Below are 26,206 nucleotides of genomic sequence, written 5' to 3'. Positions count from 1 at the left end.
TTAGAGTTTCCGCTTCATATTGTGTTGGGGTGGTCGTGGTGCTAGCGTCGTTATGTAATGATTTCAGAAATTCCCCTTAGATGCAACTGTCGCGCATGACATAGCTGGAGGTTACTTGTGAAAATTATCCGCTTATGGGTGACGGGTTTCTCCCAATGTCAGCGTAACCCGACAGCGTTGTTCTGTGACCCGACGTCAAGATATAATCGTGTGCTGTTTGCACGTAAAGGAAACAAGAGTCGCAGTGTAACATTCGATAACGACGGGGTCGGTTTCGCCCTAAATTGCGCTCTCCCGTCAGGGCACCACCGAAGAGCAGCGGCGGCCCGCGGGTGACAAGAGCGGTCTCGGCCGGGACACTTGACAATTTTTCGTCGTCGGAGGGACCCTTGTGACCGACGACAAGCGCGGACGGGTGACCTTGGCGGCAGCGTTTCGTGATCAGCTGCAGCGATGATGGAGGTGCGCGAACGTCGCGGCGCGTCCGCATCGGCGGCCGCCGCGGTTTCGGGCAGCGGCGGAGTCGTCGTACTCCGACGAGGAGCGACCACTACGGCGGCGCCCGAACTCGAGGGCTTCCTTGACGAGGCTTGCTTGGACGAAGACGAGTCGTCGCTCGCGCCACCCGGCACCCCTGCCGAAGACGAGGAGGAACAAGGCGTAGACGAGGAGCTGTCGCTGCCGGCGCGCGCCGCCGAGCAGGCCGAGCACCTGGTGCGCAAGGTGCTCGAGGAGGCCGAACAGGCCGAGCAGCTAGTGCGCAAGGTGTGGGAGGAGGCCTGGAAGGTGTGCCACTTCAGCTCGCTGCCGCAATGGCTGCAGGACAACGACTTCCTCCACCGGGGTCACAGGCCGCCGCTGCCGTCGTTCTCGGCCTGCTTCCGCTCCATCTTCCGCATCCACACCGAGACGGGCAACATTTGGACGCACTTGCTGGGCTGCCTGGCGTTCGTCGGCATGGCCACATATTTCCTCACGCGGCCTTCGGCCGAGATCCAGTGGCAGGAGAAGGTGGTGTTCGCCAGCTTCTTCGCCGGGGCGATCATGTGCATGGGCATGTCGTTCACCTTCCACACCGTCAGCTGCCACTCGGAGAAAGTGGGCAAGCTGTTCAGCAAACTCGACTACTGCGGCATCGCGCTGCTCATCATCGGCTCGTTCGTGCCATGGCTCTACTACGGCTTCTACTGCGACACGCAGCCCAAGCTCATCTACCTGACCGTGGTAGTGGTGCTGGGCATCGCGGCCGTTGTGGTCTCGCTGTGGGACAAGTTTGGCGAGCCGCGCTACCGGCCGCTGCGGGCCGGCGTCTTCACGGGCTTCGGGCTGAGCGGCGTGGTGCCCGCGCTGCACTACCTGATCGCCGAGGGCTTCCTCAGCGCCGTGTACGAGGCCTCCTTCGGCTGGCTCTGCCTCATGGGCGCGCTGTACATCGCGGGCGCCCTCTTCTACGCGCTGCGCGTGCCCGAGCGCTGGTTCCCGGGCAAGTGCGACATCCTGGTGAGATACGTCGCCCTCTAGCGCTGCTTCCAGTCTCGCTAATACGCTACGGCGCTCTTTTCAGGTTCATTCGCACCGGCGACGAAGCTGTATGATATTCTAAAAAGCTCATTCACACCGGCGACTTAGGTTGCGCGACCATTTGCGAATGGCGACCGTTGTCTTGCCTCTGACCTGCACGTGCCTCCTCGGCATCCTTGTTGGTGGAATCTGCATAGATGAGCTGGCATGGCGAGGTGTAGGAGTCATCCGAGAGATAAGAGTATCGTTTACACGGAGGAGTGGCTGTTCACACTGCCTGTCGCTTTCCGTCAAATGCTTCTTTGGCGACTAAGGTGACACACCCGCAGTCAAGTTGGCTGTTCGAGGTGTGCTGGCTGTCTAAACGTAAGAAAAAGAAAAGAAATTGGATGAATGTCAATACCAGTGCTATTGCTTCTTGCCTCTTACCTGCATTTGCCTCCACGGCCTCTTGGCTTGCAGAGTCTGCATTAGGGAGCTGATGTGGCTAGGCGTAGGCATTGTCTAAGCGAAAAGAAAAGGCCATTCAAATGGGGAATTATGAAAGTAAATGCAATTCTTATGTCTGCTTCTTGCACTCTTCATGCCTAAAGGTTTTCGATGATAGTGTCCAATGATAGTGTCCAGAATACACCAGCACTTCGACTGCTTTTGCTTTTTACCTGCAGGTGTTGCAGTGAGATCCTTAGTATGGCTGCGTGCAGCATTGTAACACTTGGTGGAGGATTTGCAGTGGTAGCCAAAAATATAAAGAATCATCCTTGTCTCCATGAATGTTTTCAATTTCTAAATGCAGTGATAACTATCACTACAAGGCCCCCCACATCTATACAGCAAGTGCCACAGCTCGAAATTGAATTTTTCCTTTAGTGTTTCACAAGGTGTCTGATATGTCCACATTTAATGTGATCATTTTCTTTTTATTTATCCCAGTGTGGAGAGAGCATCATTAAATTGTTTTTAAAATTTTTATTTTTGCATGGCTTTTTTTGTTTGTTTTTGAGTTTATGAAGCAGCAGTCTATTAAGGCTAAAGTGACTCATCTAATGACAATCACCAGCTTTTGTTTTGCAGAAAAACAATGCATTTCCTGACCCATTGTTTGCTATCCAATTACTCGCATAATTTTGCAGAGTATTCTACCTATATTGACTTTCTTGGCCTCCACTAAAGAGTCTTGCATTTCCAAATACCATTCTTTCTTAAAAAATCATTTGACACTTCTCATAATTTCTCTACCTTGGGCTTCTGATGCTATGCATTCATCATTTTTGCTTGTTTCCGACTAGAAATCTCTTCTGTAATTTAGAGCTTAAATTTTACCTTTGGAACACACAGAAGGGCTTGCCATTGCATATCTGCAAAACAGGGAAACATGTTTCATTAAACATTTGCAAAATCCAATAGAAGATTGATGAATGCAGCTTGCAGTGCCATTTTACTGAATGAGCCATAAAAGTAACTCATCTCACTTGGTAAATTAAAGCACATATTAGTGTGATGTACAACATATGTTACACTAATGTGGTGGATTCTCTTTCTGATACAGCAAAATAATCGGTGTGCGAGAAAAAGTTATTTTGCAGACCCCTTGTACACACTGATTTATGGAAAATGACCTGGAGCTGTCCACAGGATGTACTTATTTTACCTGCGAGTATGGTCAACAAAAATGTGTCCGAGCGGCTTAGTAGTATTTGAGATTATGTTGGTATTGCATATGTGCGTGTTGTCTAAAATAATTGAATTTTGAAAATGTTGTAGGGATCTGATGTGCATATCTGCAGTTTATGGATACATGTAAAAGACTCAGCATTAAGTGCAAGTGAACGGTCCCACATGCTCGGAGTCGATCATGCAAATAGATTCTCTGCACACATTTGTGACCAGAAAAGATATGACACATGAAATAGGATGCAAGGACGTGTTGAAAATATTGCACAGTTAATAAAATGCCTATGCTATTAATATGTGGGTTCATGCACCCGACTTCGTCCGTATTAGGCACTTGCCTTTTGATTGCTTCCTGACACAGAAATACTCGGCATCAGGCTGTTTTTCCGCTGTGGCCTTTGTAGAAGCATGATTGTTCAAAGTGCAACAATTAAACACATTCTATGACTTGCTTGTAGATTCTCCAGTACAATTCCGGTGCGCTGGTCCGCCTGTCCAGCAATTTCCTACTAAAGGGAAACCTGCAAATAAAAACATTCCGCATGTAAAAAAATGCTCTACTGTGACGCTTCTCAAACGATTGTGATGTATGACAGGAGCTGTCTACTCGCGTGATGTTCTGAACGAGAAGATACATTCGTTTACCTACATGTGAAGGTATACGCCAGAGCACTTCTGGGCTTGGGTGGCACAAAAGGCAGGAATGTGCCATTGCGTCCGATGTCGCCACGCGATCACATGTCAAACCTAAACTGTACGAAACTACTACGCATCCAAAAAACAAATTGGAAAGCGAAATTCGCGCCATGCTTTATTGCATGGATGCGTACATCGTGACTTATATAAGTCACACACTTAGCAAGTGCTTTCTGTAAACTTAATATTAACGCATCACCTTCATAAAGCCGTCAGGTATGCGTTTTTAAATGACAAAAAGGTGACCTGGGAGGGTATTCCGTAAGAGTCCACCTAGTGGACTGTCCATTTCGGCCGCTGCTGATTGGATGCGGCTGTACGAGAGAGGTGCAGACGAGCGGCCCTGGCCAATCAGCAGCGGCCCAAATGGACAGTCCACTAGGTGGACTCTTACAGAATACCTCCCCTGTTCTTGTTTTCAACTCTTTCAGTAGTAACTGCGCTGGCCGCATTGACCAGTGGCCACAGGGCGGCGTCCTAGCGGTTCCCACTTGGTCGGGCCAGCGTTCCCTCTAGAGTTGGCCATGTATTAGACAGTTTTAGTATAGCGTACGCTAAAGAATAGCGTGTCGTCACTGCGCATGCGCTGAACGCTAGACGAAATAAAGGGTATAGCGGGCGTACGCAACGCAAACGAGTTAGCGCTCTTGCGTGGTTTGCGGAGTTTGCGTGAAACATGGCAGCGGTCCCGGCTGCCCGCTTCGAATTGAATTTGGCGTTGCTTCTGTAAAACGCACTTCGTCCGTAGCAAATGTTTGTGTAAACGACTTTCGCTTTGTCTCAGGCCGCTTCGACGACAGAGTATTATGGATAACCTCGTGGTGTCTTCGAAATCGCTTCTCGTTTCAAACGAGTCGAAGCCTAACGAAAGAAACATTCGAGATGTCAGCGCCAGGCGGGAAATAGCCGCAACGTCGGCATATAAGTTTTCTCTCTCCCTCTCATTGACAGCCATGGAATGAAACCGTTCACTTTCATAAGTATCAGGATGCAAACATTCTGAAATTTGTCCTGAGCACTTGTCTGCATCCTATAGTGTGCATGTTTGTATCAAGTTCTGGGGTTACAATCGCAGTGATCTACACATATTGTTATATTGCAACAAACAAATTTATTTAACTTTGTTTTCAAATCTACAATGTGGCCATGCACTAACAACTACATTAATAAGCAAAAAAAAACTGCAGATTCAGGGTACGTGTTGGAATCTATGCGAAGTGAAGTTTTTGTGAAGTGGTCAATTAAATGCTGTTAAAGTAACTGTGATATATACAATTTGTCTTAATTTCAACAATCGAACATGTCATCTTTTGCAAGGTTTGCTTATGCACCGCATAGGTCACAACCTTACTGTCATGTAATCTTTATGCATTACACTGTTCACAAACCATACCGAAACGCAAATGGCAGTTAATGTAGATGCACGCTGCAAGACATCAACACAGTGACGTTTGTTGAGCAAGGAATGGTGCGAGGTGTATGCAGATGAATGAATGACGTGCTTATGTACTTATTTATTTATATACCTCGCAGGCTGCAAGGTTGGAGTATTATGCGAGGGGGAATAAAAAAGTTGTTACAAAAGGAAGAAGGGCACAACATTAAGAAAAAACCCAGCAAAAGAAGCAGTACCAATACATTGCACCAACTAGCCCAACGTGTTTTACTGGCACAACATTATACAATACTTAACAATAACAGAAAAAGTTACTGCCCATGCACCCTGTACAGACGGTAAACCAGCGAAGCTGAAATATGCAGCCCCGGTGTTTATCACTGGGTTAATTCCAATGGTTTGTTCAAGTCTTTCTATATTATTGGTTATGTCTGTTTCTTAATGAGGTTATGCACATGTTTGGCTTGGGTTTATCACATTGTTTATTTGAAATGCCACACATTGCGCTTTGCAAGATCACCATCATGGAAAGTGCAATGAGTGGTTCATTGTGTTAATCCAGCGGGTCCTCTTTCTGAATTATGTTACGCACTTGTGTTTTGTAATGCGTTAATCATAATGTTTATGACTCAGTTATGCACTGTAGTTACGAAGTGACACACCGGGGCTGCACATTTCATTTAATTAAATACAGGGACACATTTTCGAACCTATTGGGAAGTCGGAGAGAGACTGCTGCACGCGCGCTCTGCTGCTAGAGAGAAACGACGTCACTATCGGTCTTGCCAATGGCCCACCACACCTTTGCTGTGAGATAATAATGACATCATGATCTTGTCTTAACCCCATCCCCCTCTGTGTCCCTTTCCTACAATAATATGCAGATAAATGTATGTTTGAAATGGGCATAAGCATTTCTATGTCTACCCAACAAGAAATTTCTCCATCCATCATGCAAGACGAATGCAATGGCTCACACCCCCTCAAACAATGGCTCATACCCCTACACTAGGGTTTTTGGGATCGGACCATGAGTGCTTCGCCTAGGCATATACAGCTTCACTGTAAAAAGAATGAAACAGGCTTAAAGCCTGTTTCACATGATGCGATTTTCGTCGCACCGGAAGTGCGATTTCCGTCGTTTGCGATGAAAATCGCAGTCGCAGTGCCGACCCCCCGATTTTCGGCTGCGACCAACCGGTTGGTCGCACAGTCACACCGTCGCACCGATCGCTGCGATTTTCCGTCGAAATTGCGCGGAGAGCTGTCAACGGAGCTATTTCGCCGGTTTGTTTTGGAAAATGGCGTCTCGCACGACAAGTGCAATGCGCGGAGACGTGGATCGTCGAATTCGGTACGTACGCGAAGAAAGAATAAAAAACTTGTACCGCAGATTGCATTCTCCGATTTCTATGCGATTGTTGACACACTACACAGCAAATGAAGTGCATTTTCACGTTTGCTTCGTACGCCTTTGCGAGTTGTCAGTGCTAGGAGGTGTTCGATCCCCAGCAGTCGACGAGGTCGTCAGAATTTTCTTTTGCTGAGTAGCATACAGAAATCGCGCTTACGGAGCAGCTTGAATTATTTCAACCTTGGCAAGGGCAAATTACAAGACAGCAAAGTACCCGAAGTTTCAACGTTGCGCTGAACGCGGTACCGTTCAGTTGCATTTTCTTGTCCGTTTTCAAGCATGAATTTCCCGATGCATCTTGAAAGCTTATCTTGCCTCTTATTAAATTTGACAGAGCGAAAGTGTAGGCTATCGTAATGAATTTGCTACGTTAGCATTAAATCCGTGGCTTGAATAAAACATGACATGCACGTTAAGTTGCACCTCTTTTCTGGGTAATTTTTTTTTCTTGCACAGAAACCAATAAACATTGACTATGTTGCGGGCTTTGTATCCTTACTGCATCTGTATGAACACTTGCTCTGCAAGGTAATTAACTGTACAGCTAGTAGATTAAGTAAATTGCTTGCTATAGTGGCACAGCGACAACGTACCCTCCTGCACAATCATATAGAACTCGTGCAACAATGCGAAAAGTAGGCAAACGGCCTGTTCTTATGGGGATAAAACAGTATAAAACGACACGCTGAAGAAAAGTAAATCAAAGCTGTGCAGTGAAGTCAGCCAGTACAAGCAGTTCTTGCATGTTCACGGCTGATTGAGTGTGCAGAAACATTCATGCCTTACATGTTTCTAGTAAGTTTCTAATAAGTTTGTGATCACATATATTAGTGTGTAAAACCATATAACGATATCGGCTGCGATTACTATCTTTATAAGTAATTAAATACCATGCTACTTGCAAGAACATATATAACCCGAGGATTTTAGAACAAATTTCTGCATTTCAACTATACGCAATATGTGGTTTATTCAATAAAAGAACACAAACTGGGCTTTTTTGCAATGACAAACTTATTCCAAACTTTACTTACATACAGGCAAGAAAAAAAGTTTTCGACAGAAATATTGTTCAATTTGTTCACCTGCCACTGTGGCTATAGCATTCTGCTGCTAACACAAGGCGAGGGGTTGTTTTGCCAGCCATGAAGTCGCATTTCGATGGGAGTCATAGGTAATAAAAAAAGCTCTTGCACTTAGACTTAGTTCATCACCTTTTATTGAACCCTTACACTTCAAAATACTATTGCATAGGGGGGCATGCTTATGCAAAATCTAACACCAATAGAAAGCAAAGGGCAGAATTGTAAAACAACCATGTTTCGTGATAATTCGAGTGTGTAAATATTCATTGCATCAATATGTATTGTTCAACAGCACTGCACAAATAAGCATGATCAGGTATAGCAAGTACTCTGTCAGGAAGCTGGTTCTACAGATGTATAATGTCAAGGCATGAATGCTCATACTACATATATGTCGCACACATAGCACAAAGAAAACCTTTTTCAAGAGTTGTCCCTTCTGGCAGATATGAGTGGGCCATAAGCAGCAGAAACTTTATTGCAGGACATTGTGTAATACCGCTTATGAAAGAATTGAGAGTGAAGAGGCTTTTAACAGCAGTACCTCATGCTGCTCTAATAAGAGGAATGATGAGCAAAAACATTTCTGGTAGAGCACTTAAACAGTAACTTCCTGAAAGGCAGAAAATTCCAGGTGAGAGTTGGAGGTACATTTGGCCCACACACACCAACAACACGGGCATACTACAAGAAACACTACAGCCTATGGTGTATTACAGTCTATGGGAAAGCTATCTTATACAGAAATCAAGAATGATGCAACAAGCCCTCGACAACACTGCAGACTTTCTTGGCCAGTCTGGCCTCTCGCTTTCTGATGAGTCAACTCATATCAACGTCGGAAAAAAAAGAAAGACTAGAATCAAGAACTACCCCAGATTGCACATTGTGATCCACATAGCTAGACAAATATGCCCACAAGTCAACATCCACAAATCCTCAGCTAGTGTAAGCCCATGACGGCAGAGCCAGCACGTGGATGAAACAATTATGCAATGCCTGGACGCAACTTCCACACATGGTGAAAAGAATAATCTCGAAATAATGGGGGTGGACAAGTGGATACTATAGAAAATCGCAGATGCTGTGCTTGTGTCCAAGGTATGGTACGGTATGAATTACCAGCAGCACACAAAAAAGACAACTCATCGAATACAGGCATCGGGTAGTAATAACAGGTCTTTCCAACTTTACCATGCTTGAAGACCTCTATGAGAAAGAGCTAACGAACAAGCACCTAGACAGTAGAGTTGCAGCCTGCAGCACAAATTCTTTGTCTCAAGAGCTCAGAACCTCGTCCCAAGGTACTATGCCAGCTAGCATATGAGATGCAAAGACGACTACCCCTCCCTTCAGAAACACAACCTCGGGAGTGCCTGAACTTGAAACACAACAGGCCCATACCGTGGAATATGGGGGCAAACAATTAGGCCAGGAGACTATATGCAACTGCCAAACACACAGAGGAGGTTGCTAATCATGAAGCTGCAAGCAAACATAAGGCACATATGGCATGGTAATAGCAGTGTAACAGTAGTATGACACTACATAAAGCTAAACCCCATATAAGTGAGTACCATTCCAGGTCATCCTACACCTAGAAAAGCTGAACTGAAAGATATCAAAGCAGCACTTGTAGTGCAGATTACACCCTGCACAACACCCTGCATGGATTCACCAGAAACTATTTGGGCCTGCACATCACACAAGATTGTCAGGACAATCAGGAGATTGACACGCGACTTGCAAGCACATGGCCAGAAATTATATTACAGGATACATAGCCGTGCAGATATTCCAGGACACAAGCGGGCTTATAAGCCCGACATAATAACTGAAAACTAGATGAGTTTCTGTGTATTCATTATTAACTAAAGTGCAACAGATTGACAACAGACAAGAACGAAGCGCTCTGTGTGTTCACTTCGTTCCTGTCCATCGTATTTCTGTTGCACTATAGTTAATTACTATAGATTCTAACACCAGAACTTGATACAAACATGCACACTATAGGATGCAGACAAATGCTCAGGACAAACTCCAGAATGTTTGCATCCTGGTACTTATGAAAGTGAACGGTTTCATTCCATGGCTGTCAATGAGACGGAGAGAGAAAACTTGATTGTGTTCGTGGAATAAGAACGCATTGATAAGCTTAGACATATAGTCATTGCTTAACACTTTCGAAATGAATAATTATAGCTTGCTATCGACATTGAAGCAGCCTTTCGACAGCAAGAAAAGAAATAAGTTTTTCCAGCTCTGAACATTGAATTGCAGGAAATGCAAGCAGACACAAAATTCTGCCAATATAATCTGTTTAGGAATACCAAATTGGAACAAACATTGAGGCTTGCATTTGTACTTTCTCTGGCTGAGCAATCTAGTTTGAAATGACTCCCATAAGCATGTTGTAACAATGTTGATCTAATACAGGTTAAATGCATGACTAGCTAACACGCCCTAACCTACGCTCTTTCTAGCTTAAGAAATCTGGAAGATTGCTATAAATTACAGTGAAGAAACTATAATATCTAATAACATTAATAATATAATAATAATATTAATTTCCACAGAACAGGCTAACCGTGAGAGGCGTGCGAGGCTGAGCAGAAAGCTGAAAAATTCTACGGCAAGTGCGCCTGCCGTGGGCCTACGATCCTGCATTATGAATAACGCGTACTGATCTGGTCTTCTTGTTAGAAGTTCCGAGTATACTACCAGCGCGAGACACGGGACAACAAAGTGGACGAGAAGCGTGTCTTTTAGAATGCTATGTTACAACGTACAGGTTTCTACAAAAGTGACGGTAACTGCTCGAAACATTTGATGCGTCGGCTTTTGCGCCTTTAGAAATATTTATAGAGGGCTCCCATATATATATTCGCAGCGCAAGCACGGCGATGGACGAACCAGGCTAGCGCTAAGGTTGAATTTCACAACACAATTTTCATTCCACGTCGTAATCACACAGATCGTTTGAGGCTTCGTTCAGGGGCACACGCGGGCGTTCGGGTTGGTGCTTCTTGATGCGTTTGGCGTAAGAATATGGCTAGGAGCAGGCACCACATATGCGCAATGACGGGCAATACACACGCATCATTTCTCCAGAAGCTGACGCCTAGCACGGGTAGCGCGAGGATCTTGTTGGGCTGACACAACTTCGTGGCAGCCGAATTCCGAATACTGCATATACGGTGAGGGCAGCTATATGAACTTGTCGATAGGCCATCTTGTAGATTGTTGTAGCGCAGGCAAAACTAAACGGTCATAGAAGGTAGATAAGACAACACACAGCGCTGAACCATAGAAAAAAGAATTGCTGAACCACCTGCAAACAGCTGTTTACGTGCGCGATGTCGCACTGAACTACAGAAACCGCCGTCGCGCACTCCAAGACAAATCTTAACTAACGGTTTCAAATTAGTAAGCGTACATATTATTTGCTTATAATCAAGATAAGTCAATAGTATTATAGCGTAAATGTTTTATTCACTAAAATGAAATAATTATGCAGCGTGTGCCACGAAACCTGGCAGTAAGCAACCCAGGGCGTCGCACCAGTCGCATTGTTGAAATCGCAATCATGTGAAATGAGCCCTCTACAAATCGCATTGCGACGCGTGCGACAGCACCGATTTTCGTTGTTGCAGTCGCAGCATGTGAAACAGCCTTAAAGGGACACTAAAGGTTACTATTAAGTCAACGTGGACTGTTGAAATATCATCACAGAAACCTCGAAACGCTTGTTTCGTTCCAGGGAGAGACTTATTTTAAGAGAAAATGCGTTCTGAAGCGTCCGCGTACCTCTAGCGCAGTTCAAATCGCCCGCCCTCCGATCGAGGAGTACTGACTCATAGTGACGGTCTCATAGTGACGTTGCGCCATCGGTGAGTAGAACGGCGTCCGCAGACGGCGCTACGGCTTTTCTGCGCAAAACGCGAACGCGCGGCCAGAAACAGAGCCAAGACAGAGCCGACAGCAGAGCGAAAGCGGGAGTATGGTGGCTAGTGGAAGGAGAAACGCGCGTCCATAAGCCGGTACTTTATTCTATGACGCAAACTTCGACGCTCGTCGCAATGGACCCTGACAACGACAGATTGGCTCGCGATGGTGGGCTCAACTTCAGCGATTTGAGCACCGACGAGCGCGACCTGCTGCTGACGGCTCGCACTGCCGGCGTCGTTGCGTACTACGACGGCGGCCTCGACACCGGCTCTCCGGAGCGGGAAAGCAACGAGGGCTTCCCACGACATCACATGGACGTGGCATTCTCGCTGCTTGTTCCAAATGAAAGCTTCGTGAACCAGCGGAACCCTCACAGCACGACGCGATAACGAAACTACTGAAACTCCAAAGCGTGCGCGGCGCAGAGTCGAGCGCGCAGAGTCGAGCTTAAACGAAACCTTTCGAACACCCATATTCTGAAGGGTAACGTCAAAATGTTATTTTTTCTTAGAATCGAATAGACGTAGACAAGTAGCATTTTCTTCCGTCTTATAATCGAATGAAATGATATTTTTAATACGAGTAGTTGAGTATTAGTAACACAAATTATGAGGAGTCCTTTCGTCATCGGGCTAGTACCAGAATGTCGCTGTGGGGTCTCAAATCGTGTCATGCATTTACCTCAATTTCTCGGTTACTAAAGCTCTGTTCGCGATTATATTGACGCCTTAGACGTTCTAGAACATTGCTCTACCACTTTAACTTGAGTTTCTGGTAACCTTTAGTGTCCCTTTAAGACGTGCTGCGCTATGGCGCTGCAACGAGGTGGGCAACGCAGTCCGCACAACTTCGAGAGAACGGCCTTCGTAGCACGGGACGGCCTCTACCAGTTCAAGGTTAGGTCGTTCGGCCTTTGTAATGCCGCGGAATCCTTCGAAAGAATGATGGACTCCTTACTTCGCGGCTTTAAACTTGTTTAGAAAACACCTTACAGGCCCTGTCGGGCATTGATTAAGGGGGGCAATGTAACAATGAGCTGTTGAGTACAATGGAAACAACTCAAAAATAAAGCTAACACAAATGTACAGTGGCTGAACTAAAAAAAACAAAAAGCACATAATGCTCAAGCATAACAGCAAGTAAGATGAAGGAGATTAAGTAAAACGCGCGCACAGTCTTTCACGAAATATTTTACGATCGGTTATCGAGACGATTTCATCGGGAAGAGAGAGAGAGAAAAACATTTATTTATCATGAGTTTGGGCGACTTCCTCGCAGGACCATTCCAGTGAGATATGGCACGAGATACAGCAGATAAATTGATAGCAGTAGTTTTACCAAAAATGCGCTTGAAGCTAAAATGTTTATGTAATCTTGAGGACGTACGGGCGGGGCTTTCGAGGGGTAATATGCATGGCTTATCGGAATGAACATATTTGTGAAGTAGATTGAAGCAACCTTGGGGCGAATTTCTCGGGGCTGTAAAAAAATATCGAGCTTAATCTGCGTTATACTGGAGTTCCGATCAATATTCCGAGTGATATATCGGGCAGCTCTGTTCTGTATGCGTTCTAGCATGGTTATTAAATATTCTTGGATTGGTGACCATACAGCGGATGCAAATTCTAATTGTGGGCGTACAAACGTCAGGTATGCTCATTTGCGCACGTCAGCAGATGAATTTTGCAAGTCGCACCTCAGAAAGCCAAGCATCTTAGATGCAGTTGTGCAAATTGTAGTAATATGCGAAGACCAAGAAAGGTTACTGTGAGGGTTACACTAAGGTATTTGTAGGTAGTGGCAACGTTGGGTAGTGGTACGTGAGAAAGTCGTATTATTTAAGCTGTATGTGAATATGGAGCTCGTGCGCTTGCGTCAGAACGATATTTGGACATTTGGAAGGGTTAATAAACATTTTCCATATGTCACGCCAGTCGATAATAATGTGAAGGTCATTCCGCAAGGTGGTATGATCGTTAAAGGGACTCTGGAACGATTTTGGCGATTTTCTACAAACTTACTGAGTCGTTAGAGTAGGTCCTTCCGATCATTAATTGAAACATCCAAGTGCTCCGCGTAAAGCGTGTAATTTATCATAAAGTTTTAAAAATGCACATCGCTGCCGATCGCAGCACACTGCTCGGCGGAATTTTAAGCTGCCCCTAGCCATATGACGGATATCACCCATATGACATCACTGGGGCGAGCTATCCGATTGGCTGACCAGGGCGCGTGATCGATAATTTTTCCAACTTTGTATGATGTTGTTTGTAATAGTTGGAATGTTAGTTAATTTGTTTTTATAAAAAGAAAGTAACATAAAGGGAATGCACAAGAATAATTTTTCAGTACACTTAAGCACTTCCGGCACACAGCAAGTGTCGTCTGCTTGTGTTACAACGTGCTCCCTCTTTGAAGAGAGCTCCGCCGTCAGTGTCGGTCTGTCTTTTCGCGAGCGCTATGATTCGACTTTGTTGCGTTGTGGACTGCAAACGTAGCGACTGGCAATATGTCAAGCTGCGACATCGTGTCCCTCTGCAAGCCAGTAGACGAGCGGTCTGGCTGCAGCGCACTTGACTGCCGCTATCCGATGGGCGCCAGGATTTGCGCGATTGCGGCCGTCACTTTACACCGGAAGATTACTAACGCAATAGCGTTTCGCGAGTCCGGTATTAGGGTAAACGCAAGCGCAAGGGGACAGGGCCTGGCCGTGTCCCCTTGCGTGTCGTTGCAGGGGATGAATAGAAGCGCAAATGTGAATGGTCTGCACGGTGCAGCCACCTGGTGGCATAGAGCTCAACCAGACACAGTAGCAGTAACAATATGTAACAAAAAACAAGTAACAAAAAATTCAAATTTTTAGCAGGAGTGTAATCGTTAACACGGTTGTTTTTGTAAATGTTTAAAATGTTTTGCACTTGGTTAGAGCAATATTAGCTCTTTCTTTAGCTGGTTAAGCTCTGCGCCAACGGGTAGCTGAACTGTAGAGACCGATATCAGGCAGCTCACGTACGTCTATGCTAAAGTTCCTTCATCAGCTTGAGTTTATGCCTCCGCTGTTCCGTCGAAACGTTCACCGAGAGTGTGATTACCGGAATACCAGACACATTTGGCGCTACGACAGAATGCTCGCAACGCACGCTGCTTCGATAGCTCCCGCTTGGGGTTGACGGCCAAGCCGCTAGCGGAGACGTTTCGCGCGGGCGAGAGCGGGCTCCAAAACAACCGGAAGTGGACGATGTGACGTCGCATCGTGACGCAGAACCAGTGAAGGCGGAGCTTACCCCCGATCGCTCGGCGAACGAGTTGAGAAGGAAGAGCATGGCTAAAGAAGAGGGTAACTTGTAATCGCTTGTAGCTCCATTAATATGTAACGCTTCGCTCAAATTGTGGTGCGAATGTTCTACTTAAGCTGTACCCTACGCGTCTACAAAATTTGTCCGAACCGTTGCAGGGGCCCTTTAATGGAATTAATCGATCGGTAAACAACGCATTCGTCGGCAAACAGTCGTATGCAAGAGGAAATGTTTGGAGATAGATCGTTAATTAACCCTTTGGGGTAAGATTTTTTTTCGCCATATGCGACCACGCAGGGTCGATTTTTTTTTATTGCACATTTAAATTCTTCAGAGGGACCTATTTCGAAAAAAAATTGCCGTAATTTTTATAGGGTGACCGTAAAGTGAGAAAAAAATGTTTTGCATTGGCGTATATGTACTGTTTATTCATGAAGAACAATAAAAAATGGCAAATAGTGTTATAAGAATTTAAAAAAAATGGCGCATTGTTATACACAATGTCCACACGAGAAAAATACACAAGAAGAATGCGCACACGAAAATTTTTCGCAAGTCTCAAATGTTCCTCTTGCACTAATATTTTTTCAGCGTGTGGTAGCCCTTGAAGCATGGCTCCACACAGAGCGGTTTGTTTCACTCAGCGCGCATGTACCTTGTGCTCTTGCGACGTTTTTGCTGCCGAGTGGTGTTGGCGCAGACGTGGCACCTACTCTGGGTACTGCTTCCCTGAGCAGCCGTGGGAGGCAACTTCTGAATAAAGTGCCAAAAAAGGAAACGCATGCACGGCGGCATCCTTCGTATGCGGACCCCTGGGAGCAACAAACGAGCAACAGGCCGCCACCATTTTTGAGTGATAAGAACGAGATATCCATCAGTTTTGCGAGCGAAAGAAGCCGAAAGCGCATGCGAAACGAAACCAAAACTAACAACCGCGCGCCCGCGAGGTTGCCAATGCGCTAGCGGTAGCAGACGCGCCGTAGGGAAAAAAAAACTATACAACGAAAACCGAAAGAGAGAGACGCGAGAAAAAAATTCCATGTATTCTCACATAGTGGCAGCACATGCCAGGCAAGAAAAAGTTAGGAAATTAGCGCGCGTTTTAAACGTACAGACGGCGCCGTAAATATACGGCTTCGACCATTTTCGGACCTATTCGCGGTGCCGTATATTTACGGCATCGACCCTCAAAGGGTTAATATTAAGAAAAGCAGAGGCCCCAAGACGCCCCCCCCCCTCCGCTGTGGTACACCGGACGTGACCTCAGTAATAGGACAATCGTTAACAACGGTTAACTGGCGACGAAGCAATCAGAACTTTCTAAGCCAAGAAAGGGTTAGTGAGTCGTTACCTACACTCTAAAACAAAATTATATCCTTTGGTTTATATCTTGCCACACAACAATAAAGGTCATCTGTCTTGTCCGCATTTCCTTTCTTTAACGCTGCGAGCCCGGTAATTCCCAGTAAAGGCCGATCCACACGACGGACCAAGTCTGCGGGCCGATCGGTCACGTGATGCGACGTCACGGCCCGCCGCGGCCCGGTCCGGCGCAGAGCACATCCACACGGCGGACCGCCATATAGCAGACGGCAGACCTACCAGCGACACTAACGCTTTCCCCCGGCCCGTGTGCTTAGATTTAGGCGCACGTTAAAGAACCCCAGGTGGTCGAAATTGCCGGAGTCCTCCACTACGGCGTGCCTCATAATCAGAAAGTGGTTTTGGCACGTAAAACCCCATAATTTGATTTTTTTAACGCTTTTCCCCGTTATCTTGTGATCATTCCGGCTCGAGTCCCACAAAGCAGGGAACTGCTAAATGAGGGATACAAAATAAAAAAAACTTCCTCGTCACTCCAAGAGGACATGGTGTTTAAAAGATATCTGCTGCACCCACGTGTAGGCCGAACGGCGGACATGAAACGACCGGCTTTTGCTGAGCCAAAGACTAGATTGGATTTGGCTGAAGACACTGTGTTGCCGGACAACATTCGTTGGCTACGCCAAAATCGCTGCTGTTTGCATGCGGTCCGCCGCCAAAAGTGAAGCGGGAAAAACCTCGGCGATTTGTCGGACCGCGAGGGCCGCGGTCTTGCGCGGGCCAACGGTGGGCCACACGAACTGGTGACGACCTATCACATGATGCGCGGACCGTGGTCCAAAAGAGCAAGTTGGTCCGTCGTGTGGATAGGCCTTAACGAACGGCATGCGCGTTATCAGCATGACATAGCATTCCCGACAGGAAAGTAGCGGGCGCGGCGTTTTAAAGAAAGGAAACGCAAGCAAGGCAGATGACGATTACCGTTGTGTGGCATATATACATACGAAAGGGTGTACCTTTGTCTAAGGGTGTAGATCAGATATTTTAGAAGTGAGCCGGCAATGGGCAACGTCTATTGAGAAGTCCAGGAAAATTGCGTCTATTTGTTGACTGTTATTCATACTGATGTGTAGATAGGTGGTGAACTCCAGTAACTGTGTTTCCCCAGATAGGCCTTTCCTGAAGCCATGCTGTTTCTGAGGAGGAGGAGGAGGAATAAACTTTTATTCTAGAACCAGCACTTTATGATGGCCGGGCCTAAGCCTCCCACGAAGGGACGTCGAGGGCTTGCCTCGCCGCCGCATCGCGGGCGTGCTGGGTCGCCCAGGTTTGGTCGTCGAGGGCGGAGCTCCGCAGAGCCTCATGCAACCTCGACGAGAGAGTCGTGGTGTTAGTCTGGGTGTACTGTGCTGGGCACTCCCATAGCATATGCGGAAGCGTAGCCGGGTGAATTCCACAGCACCGGCAGTTGGGGGTAGTGTAGACGTCCGGAAATATACGGTGGAGGCGGGCGGGTGAAGGGTACGTGTTTGTTTGTAGTAGACGCAGGGTGGTAGCCTGCGCCCGGCTGAACTTTGGGTGAGGCGGGGGAAAGATTCGGCGACTGAGGTGAAATGCCTTAACGAGATCGTTATAAGTTGTCAGACTTTCCCTGGTGTCCAACTCATCTCCAGTGACTCCGGCGCGGTTGACTAGACCTCGCGCAATGGAGTGGGTGACCTCGTTGAAATTGGGGAGGTGTGGGTGGACAGGGCCCGCATGGGCCGGGATCCATGTTAGGGAGATTATGCTGTCTTTAGAGTGTGGTGCCTGGCAGAGGATGCGAAGAGCTTGGGGAGAAATACGGCCTTTGCTGAAGTTAGTAACGGCTGAGCGAGAGTCACACACTATGGTGTGACAGGTGGGATCTAAAGTGGCCAGGGCGATGGCCACTTCTTCAGCCGTCTCGGAAGTGGGGGTAGTGACGCTGCAGGCGTGGCGTAGGGCTCCATCGCGTGTGGCGACGGCCACAAATCGTGTGCCATGGGAGTATTGGGCTGCATCAACAAATGTGACGCCAGGTACGTGGGCAAGGGCTTTTATGATAGCTCCGGCCCGAGCTTGGCGCCGGGCCCTGTTGTATTCAGGGTGCATATTTCTAGGGATAGGGTTATTTTTTTTTTAGGTGCGAGTACATGTGCAGGCGATTATGTGTTCAACTAGTTCGTATGACACAGATGTTAGCGATATTAGGCGATAGTTTTCAGGCCTGTCTATCTCCAGTTTTAAAAATAGGGGCAACCTTCGCAATCTTCTGGTCAATGGTCAAGACACCAGACGATGAGAGACGACACCAGGGGTGCGATCGGAGATGGTTGTTCGGCGCGTTCGTTCGGTTACAGGCGCGCGCGATTGGCCTACTCCGCGCAGACGTCGCCAGCCGCGGGGCGCCGCCCCGTTTTTGGTGACGTCAAAATGACGACACGCTGCTGTCAATCATCCGCCCACCGAGCATTTCGTCCGAACGCGACGGGAGTTGAGAAGTTTGGAGCGATCATACGGCTTCGCATGGTGCGTCTGGTGGATTGGATTGGATCCGACAGGCGGCCTTTTCGGCTGCGGAATGGCAGGTTTGAATCCAATCCATAGTTTAATTCTAGAAAATGGCGCTTCCGTTGTAAACTTAGGTTGTTGCGCTGGCTTTTCTAGAGGAAGGAGGAGAGCAGGTGGCGGTGCGAAACGCGTTTGAAGAAATGGCAGAAAGTGAACTCCGGCGTCGTTTTTGTTTCTCGAAACAAACAATTCGTTGGTTGTACAGAGAAATCGACAAGATCATCGGTGCCAGCGAGCCACTGGGATGTTGTCGCTGCCTCTTGAAAAGTGCGCCACTCTTCCCGTCGTTTTTTTTTTTTCCTTCTCGCCGTGCGCGACACCACCTAGGGACGACGCAAAGAACCTAATAGTTATAAATTGCAGTAGTCACACGTACTACTATTTGAAAACGTGTTTGGGCTTGAGAAGAAAAAATACATTTTTTTAGATAAAGATTTCATTCAATTGGAAGACGAGAAACATTTGGCTTTGTAGTATACTGTTTGCAAGCAGACGAGAAACGACGGAGGTAAACTTCCGGGGAGGTCACCGCTTCCTGATTGGCTGCTCTCTCCGCCGCGCTGTCACAAATTTTGCATACTGCAACTTTGTGACGTTGCAGCAACTGAACAGAACGCGTATCGAACAAAATATCTCCGATCGCGCCCCTGATGACCACAGCATACCGCAGTACGGTGTGGTAATGGTCCACATGTCTGCGTTATCTAGACGATGTCACAGTTAAGACTAAGATGGGCTAGTTGGCTGCTGGCTTGATGGAACATGCTTATAACGGCGCGATTTGAGGACAGGACACAGAAAGAATGCGGCTGTCCTGTGGCGACTGTCCTGTGTGCATTCTTCGTGTCCTGTCTGCAAATTGCGCCGTTATAGTCATGTTCCATCAAGATGTCATCGTCTTTTGAGCAACTTTCACGAGTCACCTCACGTGTCTATCGGCATTCTTGCTGTTTTCCGACGCGCCGGCCTGCAATTGAAGTCATCCAAGTGCCACTTTGGGCGTCGTCAAATTACCGTTCTTGGTTGTGTCGTCAGTGCCGCTGCCGTTCAACCTAACCCTCACAAGATTCTTGCTGTCCAGAACTCTCCTAAGGAGGAGCTTTGCTGGGCTGTGCTCGTATTTCCGTCGTTTTTATCAAGAGTTTCGCCGAAAGCGCTCGCCCACTCACCGACTTACTTAAGAACGACGTTCTTCAAGGGGAGTATACGGTAGCGCGATTAAAAGACGGGACAAAAGAAGACATAGGGACACACACAGCGCTAACTTCCAACGAATGACGTTCCTTTCAGATGGGGCCTTGCTCATTAAAGGAAAGCTGAAGAGTCTGTCGAATTCAATAAGACGCTCATATACGGATACGGGAACCTTATAAACCATGCAGGTAAAATTTTGGGGGGGATTTTTCACTTAGGAGCGACGTAATCGTCGGTTAAAATTGCGCTCTAGCTCCGCCCCCCGTCGAGCGCCGCGCGCTGCTGCTGACGCTGACGATGCGAGCGGAGACCGGTGTGTGTGTGTAGTGATTTTTAGAAGAAAGGAAGAGAGAAGTGCAGTGCCGTAACTGTCTCTCAAAGGAGGACACCTCAACAGCACTGCACAGGGTAAGGGGAGTGGGGAGAAAAGGATCAGGAAGAGAAGGAAAGAAAGCGGCAAAAAAAAAAAAAAGACAAGGTTGAAGAAGGAGCGATGCGGGGCTTATAGCCGCGCTCTCAGCTGCGTTTCGCAGCAAAAGTCAAGGAGGGCAGCAAGCACTCTTTTGACGATAGAGGCGTGCGCTGCGGGAAACAAAAGGGCTCCCTCCGTGTCGCAAGGCAGACCCACGCGACGATACGAGGCACAAAGCGCAGTGCGCTCAACATCAAAGGATGGGCAATGCAACAGGAGGTGCTCGAGAGTCTCTTCTTCGCCGCATTCCACACATGCGGGGCTGCCAGTTCCGTGCAGTCTGTGCAATCGGGCGGCCGTGCTGTAGCAGCCTACGCGCAACCGCAGGAGAAAGGAGCGGTCCCAGCGGGAGAGGCTGGCGCGGGGGAGGAGGCGAGGGGGAGTCCCCGCAGCAACACGTGAGTCAGGATGATGAGCGCGGAGGGTGCGTAGAATAGCCGTCTTCGCCACGTCGAAGCGAGTGACAGAGGTGGCGAGGGGGAAGCGAGCCGAGAGAGCTTGCTTCGCAAGGGTGTCGGCTGCTTCGTTTCCGGGGAGGCCAACGTGCGCGGGGACCCACTGCAAAACCAAGTCGCAGCCCTGATCTACGACGTGGCGCAGTTTCGATCCCACGCGCTGCACAAGTGGGAGACCGGCGTAGTCTTTCTGCAGCATAGACAGAGCCGCGCGCGAGTCTGTCAGGATCGCAGCAGACGAAGCACCGCACTCGTGAAGAAGGTCAGCCGCGAGGTCGATGGCCGCGAGCTCGGCGACTGTCGATGAGGCAGGGAAACGGAGACGGCACTGCCGGGACGCAGAAATGTCCGGTGCCGTGCACGCGGCAGCAGCGGAACCATCGCTGGAAACGTCAGTGTAGACGAGGAGGCGGTCGCGTAGGTGTTCGTGAGTCAATGCAGCCGTCTCCTGCTGCATGGCACAAAGTGCTGTTCGGCGCTTGCTCGTGACGCCCGGGACGCTGGTGTTAACGTCAAGCAGCGGGGAGGCGTGCGGCGATGGCGGCAAGGGAAGGAGCTGCGGCAGAGACGCGATGCGGGTGCTGAAGTCGGTGGCATGCTGACCCATGCCCGAGCCCTCGAGGTTGTGGAGGCGGCACACGAGACGCTGGCCCTGTGGCGACCGTTGCAGACGCTCGATGTGGTGAAGCGCCTGTTTCCTCGCACGAAGTGAGGGCGGCCAGTTTCCCGCTTCGGCGAGAGTTGCCCCCACTTGCGAGAAGCGGGGAAGCGCGTACATCTGGCGAACTGCAGTGCGGTGTTCGACGTCGACGGCCCTCCAGTTGGCTGCACTGGCGTTGGTAAGAGGCAGCGCGTAGAGCGCTCGCGAAGTTGCAATCGAGTTATAAACTCGGAGCGCAAGGTGCGGTGTGCAGCCACGGCCACGGGAGCGGAGACCGGAAACCGCGGCGTAGTGACCTCAGCACTGGTGTTCCGTTCCTTCGCAGTCTCGGCGACCGTGCCTGACCGTGCTTATTTCTGCGTGCATGCCGTCCTAATCTGCTTCGCTCGACCCTACATTCCCTTGTTTATGTGTATGTAGAGTGGTAGTTGACGTGCGCAGCATCAATTGAACTTGTAGGCCGATCATGCCGGCGTTCTGTGCAGCCTACGGTTGCACGAAGACCGGCGGCCGCGACGATGTTCGGATGTTCCATTAGTTCCCGCAAGACAAGAAGCTTTCAGCTAAGTGGGAGGCTGCTGTGAAGCGAAAGAACTTCAAGCGCTCAAGAACAACAGTGCTGTGCTCTAGCCACTTCCGTGACGACGATTACTACGAGAGATTATCAATAATGCGTGCTTTGGGTTCTTCGTGTTAGCACGCTGAACGGAAGGTGCATGTTTATCTCCCACCCTTGACGCAAGTTTCATCGCCAAGCGCTGCGAATTTTCTATTTGCACGTGTGTTGTGAAACAGCCTGCATGCAGCTACCGTAACGAAGTGCAATTGTAAGTTTGCATGTGTTGGAAAGCCGGCTCACGCCAGGACGCTGCGCTCCCCCTTCTCTCGCACACATAGAGAAACGTAGCCGACAGAATTCGCCGGTTACGAGTAGCGCGCGAATGGCGCGCTGATGAAGGTTCTATACTACACGTACTACAACAGCCGGTAAACTTTTCCTGCGTTTAAACCGTCTGCGTAGATTGCCGACAGCTTTGGGGAGCGCACAAATGCCGAAGATCGCATCACCGCTTACGTTCTACGAGGAGGCATGCAGGAACATAACGCTACAGTTGTTTGCCCGGAAACGTACTCACTGGATCGCTGAGTGCAGCTTAGCAAAAAACATACTCGCCAAAGAACATTTCCAACACGAAGTGATGCTAACACTTCGCCTTCGTTGGCGTGGAAAGCACTGCTTGCACCAGCATTTCTTGCTTCTTGGAGAGGCCGGCTCTTCGCAACCGGCTCGTACATATAAACCCCATACAAGTGATCTTGCACGCGACAGCGACGAGCGAGGCGATGGCTGTCGCGTTCACTCGTCGCCTACAAACCGAACTCCACGCGAGCGACGGCTTTGAGCGACGACTTCCCGGTATGAGGCCAGCAATATACGCGCCGAAACTAGCGTGACGCGTGCTTTATCAATTTAAGTTGATGTATTTTACTGTAAAAAGGAGCACAAAATATTTCTGAAGGTCTTGCATTAGGTTCCTATTCTTGCACGTGCGAAATTCAATAATTTGCTCGTTCCGTGCGACAAACAGTGGTATTTGAGTTATGTACATCCAGTTCCGGCTTCGCACTATTGGCTAGTCGCTCATAGCACTTCCGGGCGACGAGTTCTAGATTTCTAGAAACGAGCGATCGAGCGACAACACCGAGCGATCTGCTCATCGACGGCCTGTTTTGTCGCTCGAAGCCGTCGCCGTCGCGCGCAAAATCGCTCTCGTGTGGTTTGGACTTAACGCCCAAACTCCTCAGAGAAACGCAAGCTCTCGAAATTTTCCATGACCGTCTCAGCAAAACAGCACCAAACTACCTTGCACCGTGCTTCATGTGTAGCGGCAGCAGTCGGTCCGGACGAACACCATTGTTGACTTCACGAGGCGCCCGACCAATCACAGGCGGAAACGAGGCGCGCGAGCTGCCCCGAGCCTGCTGCTGCAGTTTTCGTCGAAATAAAATCTGTTTGCGCTTTCTTTCGCCCGATTTCGATGCGATATTCGAATTCAGAGGGTTGAAAACCATGACGTACTGCTCTTCACTCATTTTTTCTGGAAAAGCTTTCAGCTTCCCTTTAAGTCAAAGCCTTCTGCGCCCTCGTACGCTTGCTCACGGCTCCCGCATTGCTGGCTCATTATGATCTGCCGCCACTGAACTTCATATAGATGCCAGTGGCCATGGAATCGGGACTGTACTTGTTCAATGGCAGCATAACGCAGAGCGCGTAATTGCATACGCCAGCCGCCTCCTGTAACTCGCCGAGAGGAATTTTTCAATTACCGAATGGGAGTGCCTGGTATTAGTTTGGGCAGTTGCCAAATACCGCCCCTACATGTACAGCCACACATTTTCTGTGGTTACCGATCACCACGTCTTGTGCTGGCTCTACTCACGTAAGGACCCCACTGGATCATTGGGTAGATGGGCGCTACGGCTCCAAGAATATTAAGTTGGTGTTTTATGCAAGTCGGGCCGTTTCCACAAGGACGCCAACTGCCTCTCCCGTTATCCTGTCGACCGCCATGAATATGATGCCTATGACGCCGACTCTTGCGTCCTGGCAATTTCTGATCTGCACGACATCCGCACTGAAGAACGGCATGATGACTGCTTACGTGTTCTCATCGATCGTCTCAATTCTGGACATTTGGAGCCCACGCTGCACATGTTTGTGCTCCACGACGACTTTCTCAATGGCCGCAGCTAGCGCCCCGAAAGACCAGGATTTTCGCTCGCTGTACCACGCCATCTCCAGACATAATTTCTTGAGCAGTTGCGTGACGCCCCTACGGCAGGCCACCTCGATGTTTCGCGTGCTTACGACTGCGTACGGCGCCGCTTCTACTGGGCCAGGCCTGTACCGCTCTGTGCACCGCTGCGTTGCAGCCTGTGCGCTCTGTCAGCGCTGAAAAAAAAAAAAAAAAAAAAACCTGCTGTGCTGCCTGCTGGACGCCTTCACCCCATCGATGTGCCCTCGCAACCATTATTACGCATGAAAAAGTAAAAAAGAAAGATTATGGTTCAGTAATTATTCATAACGCTTCTAAATAAGGCAGAAACGTTAGAACTATACGACACACTTCAATTAAGATGCTGCCTATTCCTTCGAAGTATTAAATATATGAAACACAGAGTTCTCTTGGGGCATTGGGAAACCTAGCAAATAACAGCAGCGTGACACTTTCGAATAGTTGCTTACAGATTTTTTTTAAAGGGACTGGCAACCAATTTGTATGGTACCCGTTTTTTTCTTTGCAACGGAAAGCTTACCAATCAGTGTCCAATCATGAAGTGATAATGCGGAAAACGCCTTGGAACATTTTTTGTCAGAATTTTTTAGCCTGCATTGAGGATGTCGTGCTACAGTGTATTCGTGGTCTGTAAACATGCTGGAAAGTGATAGGCGAGCACAATAGCGATTATACGCCGGCATTGGTGGGAAGCAGACAAGTGTGGCTTTAGCTGTAACAAAGTAATGTTTTGCTTATCAAGCCGATATTCCTACAATACATGTTTTATGAAGCTTTGAATTATTTTTACAATCGAAGATGGTGTCCGAATCTACGCTCCAGCAACGGCTCCCTCCAGTTAACACAAACCGATCTCGAAGGCTATGCTTAGCCAAACCAGGCTAAGTGGTAGGATATGGCAGCAGTGCTATTATTGCGAGGCTGGAACCCCTTCACGGCACAACTCGGGGCACTAATTAACCAGGGTTGCAAGATCTCTCCAACCACAGGTAGCCAAATTGGCCTCCGCAGTAGCCCACATGTAGCCAAAAGCGAAATTTTCGGGTAGCCCAAAAGTAGCCAAAAAGCTTCGTCTTTTTGTGAAGTCATTTCTTAAGCATAGTGAATTAATTTTCTGCAAGAATACCTACGTATCAGTTTTTCCACGCATGACCTCCGCGCGCATCGTCACAGAGGCCATGCGGCGCGGACAGCAGATGCTGCGCAAGCGCAGAGACGTAGGCATATGGAGGCAAATTCACGATAAGGCACACGCGGTCTTCATTGCAAATGCACTGTTTTTTTTTTTTTTTGCAGAGCACCAAATAATCACGAAAAGAACAACACAAAGATAGCACCCCGCAATAAACACGCTAAGTAATGGCATGCTTCAGGCGTTCAGTATTGTTACTTACAGCTCATAATTTCGCGTAACACCACACAGTGCACTAAACAAAATACTACAAAAAATTTCAAGACAGTCTAACACAGTAGATGGCGGTTGGTACAAAATCTAGTACGATATATAGGCATAAACAGTATGCTATGATTAAGCATCACGTGCTTATTGAGAAGTGGAACTGCTTGGTCCGTACGAAATGTCAGAGCTGAAACGGGACAAAAATTCTTGGCCCGGTTTAAAATCCTTGCAGCAGCCTCTGTTCCTGGCCAGGCCAAACTTCCCGTGGAAGAGCGCAACCAA

The 26,206-nt window shown here is 48.2% G+C and overlaps 1 protein-coding gene across 1 annotated transcript in view; it reads left to right on the top strand.

Moving 5' to 3' along the window:
* LOC142557788 (adiponectin receptor protein-like) overlaps window positions 1-26,206 on the top strand; it is a 30,280-nt gene continuing 4,074 nt past the window's right edge. Inside the window, exon 1 of the mRNA XM_075669906.1 lies at window positions 1-1,500. Within this exon, the coding sequence (XP_075526021.1) occupies window positions 454-1,500 (1,047 nt within the window). The 5' untranslated portion in view covers window positions 1-453. The remainder of the gene's footprint in view (window positions 1,501-26,206) is intronic.

Source organism: Dermacentor variabilis, chromosome 9, assembly GCF_050947875.1.
Source record: "Dermacentor variabilis isolate Ectoservices chromosome 9, ASM5094787v1, whole genome shotgun sequence".
Classification (NCBI taxonomy): Eukaryota; Metazoa; Arthropoda; class Arachnida; order Ixodida; family Ixodidae; genus Dermacentor; species Dermacentor variabilis.
This window is presented reverse-complemented; position numbering and strand designations above follow the sequence as displayed.